This window comes from Brassica oleracea, chromosome C3 (assembly GCF_000695525.1).
Source record: "Brassica oleracea var. oleracea cultivar TO1000 chromosome C3, BOL, whole genome shotgun sequence".
NCBI lineage: Eukaryota > Viridiplantae > Streptophyta > Magnoliopsida > Brassicales > Brassicaceae > Brassica > Brassica oleracea.
Window position 1 is genome coordinate 29756278 of NC_027750.1, and position 4254 is coordinate 29760531.

The following is a 4254-nucleotide window of genomic DNA, read 5'->3' on the forward strand; positions in this document are numbered from 1 at the left end:
AACATATGAGTAGAAAGCATCATTTAATAGACATTAATATTAAAAATATATTATGTATGTTAATATCATTTAAATTTAATTATATATCCTATCAAATTTTTAAAAAATTGTTTGGATTAATAAAATTGATTTATACGTTCGCACCAATTTAACTATATATGTAATAGTTATTGACTTTTAATTATTCAATAAATATTTATTATCTTATAATATGTAAGAACATAAAATACATACAATAATTTATATATATAATGGGGATGATTAGTTGGGGCTGTAGATGCTCTGGACAGCCAAAATTTAGTCTACATCTATATATGTCAACCAATCGAGCTTTGCTTTCCTTAAAAATTTCACAGCAAAAAAATCTCTGCAAAATCAAAATATGGCTGTAGAGAGCTTTATTTCCAGAGCAAAAAATTAGTGCTTTAGAAATCTACAGCAAATAAATCTACAGATTAAATTCTACAGCAAAAAATATAAAACTACAACACTTACTAATCATCCCCAATATTTATTCCGCGCAAAGCGCATATCTTAGCTAGTTTAACTTATTTGATTTAGCAATTTTAGACTGGTTTTAAATATATTTATATGTACTATCACACATTGTAAATGGAAAATTAATATTTTCTATGAACAATGAAGAAATTATATTTTATAGCGGAAAGTTATGTGTTTCCAAACTGTTCTAAATCCACTGTACACAGTATTTTTGAAATTATATTTTGAAGAATTAGGCAGACAAATCTTAAAATAAACTCTTGAGCAAACAACCTTTACACCATTTCCATGCTAGCCAAATCTGTAAAATTTTATAGTTAAACTATTTTATAAATTTCCAATAATTTTTTTTTTTTATAATATTGTTATTATCTATTTAAAATGTGACTATTCTAAATACTTACATACATAATATCCAAATTATTTGACTCTTACATCATCGAAGTAAAATTTATTAGATAATTATTATTTATACAAAATAGTATGGTAGCACCAAAAACCAGAAACACAAACACAAGAAAACTAGTATAAAAGTCCATGTTTTTAATATGATCAACCGAAATTCAAGTAAATAAATTTCTTGCCCCTCAATGTGTAAGGGATGATGGGCCAAAGTGGAGCGTAAAGATCCAAAAGTCAATAATAATAAAAAAAAAAAAAAAAAAAGAGTGACGTCGTTTAGTGGACTTGTATAACATATTTTTTTTCTTTTGTCCACTGTGGTCCATCTTCTTCAACACTGTTTCCGCACAGGCGCGGTCTTTTTGTTCGAAATGCATCAAATAACCCTAGCTTAGATTGTCTCTGTCTGCTTTGACGCAATGTTTATGTAAATAGCTGCGTGGAAAATGGACAATGAGAATTCTCAGAAGGAGCCTGCCTCCAAGATCGAAACCCCAACTCCAAAATCCAAATTCGAGGTTTCTTTTCTCTTCAATTTATTCGAGCTCAGTGTGAAATTAACCAAACTTGTTCTGAAGTGTATGTTGTGGTCTGCAAATTGATCTCCTCTAGATTTTTAGTTTTTTTTTTTTGTGATTCCAAGTTTTGAACTTGACTCTGAATGCTGCAGGACTCTCCAGTGTTCAACTTCATTAACAATCTCTCTCCCTTTGAGCCAGTCAAATCCTTCTCCAGTGCTCAGACGTTTAGCTCTCTCAATTTCACATCCCCTCCTCCTGTCTTCGCCTCTCCCCACCCCAATTTCCACCGAGAGTCCAGATTCTTCAGATGGTAAATAATAAAGTCAACATTCTCTTCTATTTTTTCTTCAGTATATGTAACAGTTGTGTATCTTTCGTTGCAGTCAGCACTCTGTTGATCGTTCAAAGGCCTTAGGAGATGGATCTGTTTCTAAAGAAGACCGTGAGGTGGATCTAAACAAAGATGCTACTCTGGAAGATGAAGAAGAAGAAGACACTGAAACTTCTTGTGAGCTGCCACAGATCCTCAGCTCTGACGGCCAAAGTCCTCCTCATCACGGTGAAGATATTGTCACCCAAACACTCCTACCTCCATCTGATCCTCCTTTAGGAGAAGACAACAATGGCTCGTCTATGAATAGACTCCAGAAGATTCCTGATTCTCAGGAAGAAGAGAATGGCACTCCTGACTCTAGACGTTTGATGGCAGATGCAGCAGCTGAGCTTCTAGTGTTTCGGTCTCCCAATGACTCAGAGGCTTTTACATGCCTTGTTGATAAAATATCTAGCTCTGAGAGACGTTTCTTCGCTGGTGTCAAGCACCATCATATCATTCCAGCCAATGGATCAAGCAATGATAATGAGCCTTTAGCAGTAGTTCCCAATCAGGTGAAAAATACATTTCAAAGTTCATATGTTTTCTTGATTAATCACCGTCTCTAAAAATAGTTATTTTCGTGTGCTGTGTTTGTCTGTGGTAAGCTTGTCTCTAACGTGCACCGTGGTAGCATGCGAAGACGCTGTCTAGACTTTGAAGTGCCAGGGAAGCGGAAGAAGGATGACGATCAGCAAACTGTGTGTGACAACAATAAGCCAGAATCTTCTTCCTCCAAATGTGTTGTTCCTGGTATTGGTCTCCATCTAAACGCCATTGCAATGGCCTCAAGGAACACTAAGATCAGCATCACGCATGAGTATTCATCATCTGAAGAGGTTCAAAACACTTTCTCAGGCTCTATCACTCCGGTTCACTCCCAAGACACCGTGCCAGAAACTTTGGACCAAGCAGAGAGCCAGCCTGGGGAAGAAGCTCCCAAAGCATTGGTGTTCGAAGAGTTGATTCCGGACAGCCTGCAGAAAAAGAAGCAAGTTCTTGAAGGTGGAGAGGGAGAGGGAGAGTCATCATGTAAGAGATGCAACTGCAAAAAGTCAAAGTGTTTGAAGCTGTAAGCTGCATACTCTTTTAGCTCCTCTTTAAATTGGCTTGAAGTAGTTAACTGTTTTATTTTCTCTGCTGCAGTTACTGTGAATGCTTTGCTGCTGGGGTTTATTGCATAGAGCCATGCTCATGTGTTGATTGCTTCAACAAACCTATCCATGAAGACACTGTCTTGGCCACCCGTAAACAGATTGAGTCCAGAAATCCACTTGCGTTTGCTCCTAAAGTCATCAGAAACTCTGATTCTTCCATCATGGACACTAGCGTAAGAGCTCTCTACTCCATTTTCTTTTTCCTCTTTCTCTCTCTGTCTTCTATTTATCTGAGGGATGAAATTGTAATCTTGTGTAGGATGATGCAAGTAAAACTCCAGCGTCTGCACGACACAAACGAGGCTGCAACTGCAAGAAGTCAAACTGTCTGAAGAAATACTGTGAATGCTATCAGGTTTTTCTTCCATCCTTTCTATTCATCTGAGTAGGTTATCTTCTTCAATGGTCTGATTCAGATAACTTTGTTCCTGATGATCTTTATAGAGCGGAGTTGGATGTTCCATAAACTGTAGATGTGAAGGATGTAAGAATGCATTCGGAAGAAAAGATGGTTAGTTTCTTTTAGCTCAGCATTTTCAATAAAAATTTTATCCCAAAGTCTTTATTGTTTGACATGATTACAATCTCAGCGTATTTACATACCATCATGGAGAGCAAACAAGAGGATGATCACGAAACATATGAGAAGAGAACAGAAAAAATCCAACAAAACTCGAAAGAAGTCGAGCAGAACCCACAACCATCAACACCACTGCCACCATACAGGTAAATTTCAAGAGACAAACAAACAAGACAGCTCCTGATTTTGTGTGTGTTTTATTTGTAGAAATTTGGTGGTTCATCAGCCATTTTTGTCTAGGAACAAGCTGCCTCCGACTCAGTTTTTCCTCGGCGCGGGGTCTTCCTCATTTAGAAAGCCAGATTGTGATGTAACACAGTCAATGAATGAGAAGAAGTCGCTTGAAACGGTGACAGAAGACAAAACAGAGATTATGCCTGATATTCTCAACACTTCCCCTATTAAGGCAAACTCTCCCAACAGCAAGAGAGTCTCTCCTGCTCACATTGGCCCCTCGGAACCGGGCTCAATCCTAGGGAAGAGAAGTAATGGCCGGAAGCTGATATTACGGTCTATTCCAGCTTTTCCTTCTCTTAATCCAAATCAGTGAAACAAGAACACCAACTATTTGTAATGTTTGTAAGGTTCTAGCCTATCACCTGTTTCATAACATCAGCAACATGTTCTTGACTTCTTCTTGTAAGATACTTCTGTTTGGGCAGGTAATGTAATATCACAATTCCAGTGTATGAAATGCATCCAAAAATGGATTTTGAGAAA

General features: G+C 37.1%; 1 protein-coding gene across 3 annotated transcripts; it reads left to right on the top strand.

Moving 5' to 3' along the window:
• Window positions 1–1207: 1207 nt before the first annotated feature.
• Window positions 1208–4254, top strand: LOC106328569 (CRC domain-containing protein TSO1-like). 3 transcript variants are annotated; one of them, XM_013767045.1, is made up of 10 exons: window positions 1208–1421; window positions 1574–1734; window positions 1808–2312; window positions 2406–2550; window positions 2656–2869; window positions 2944–3127; window positions 3214–3309; window positions 3399–3465; window positions 3545–3680; window positions 3742–4254. In XM_013767045.1, the coding sequence occupies exons 1-10, from the start codon at window positions 1350–1352 to the stop codon at window positions 4082–4084; spliced, it is 1923 nt and encodes a 640-aa protein (XP_013622499.1). In that variant the 5' UTR covers window positions 1208–1349; the 3' UTR covers window positions 4085–4254. The 3 variants fall into 3 exon arrangements, with proteins under 3 accessions (XP_013622499.1, XP_013622497.1, XP_013622498.1); XM_013767043.1 differs by having other exon boundaries at window positions 2406–2869; XM_013767044.1 differs by having other exon boundaries at window positions 2406–2869; window positions 3775–4254.

Bases quoted from the DNA above. Each gene is read 5' to 3' on its own strand.
- LOC106328569 (XM_013767043.1), top strand. From the start codon at position 1,350: ATGGACAATGAGAATTCTCAGAAGGAGCCTGCCTCCAAGATCGAAACC. The intron at 2,870-2,943 runs GTAAGCTGCATA...TCTCTGCTGCAG, and splicing joins AAGTCAAAGTGTTTGAAGCT to TTACTGTGAATGCTTTGCTG. The intron at 3,466-3,544 runs GTTAGTTTCTTT...TTACAATCTCAG, and splicing joins TGCATTCGGAAGAAAAGATG to CGTATTTACATACCATCATG.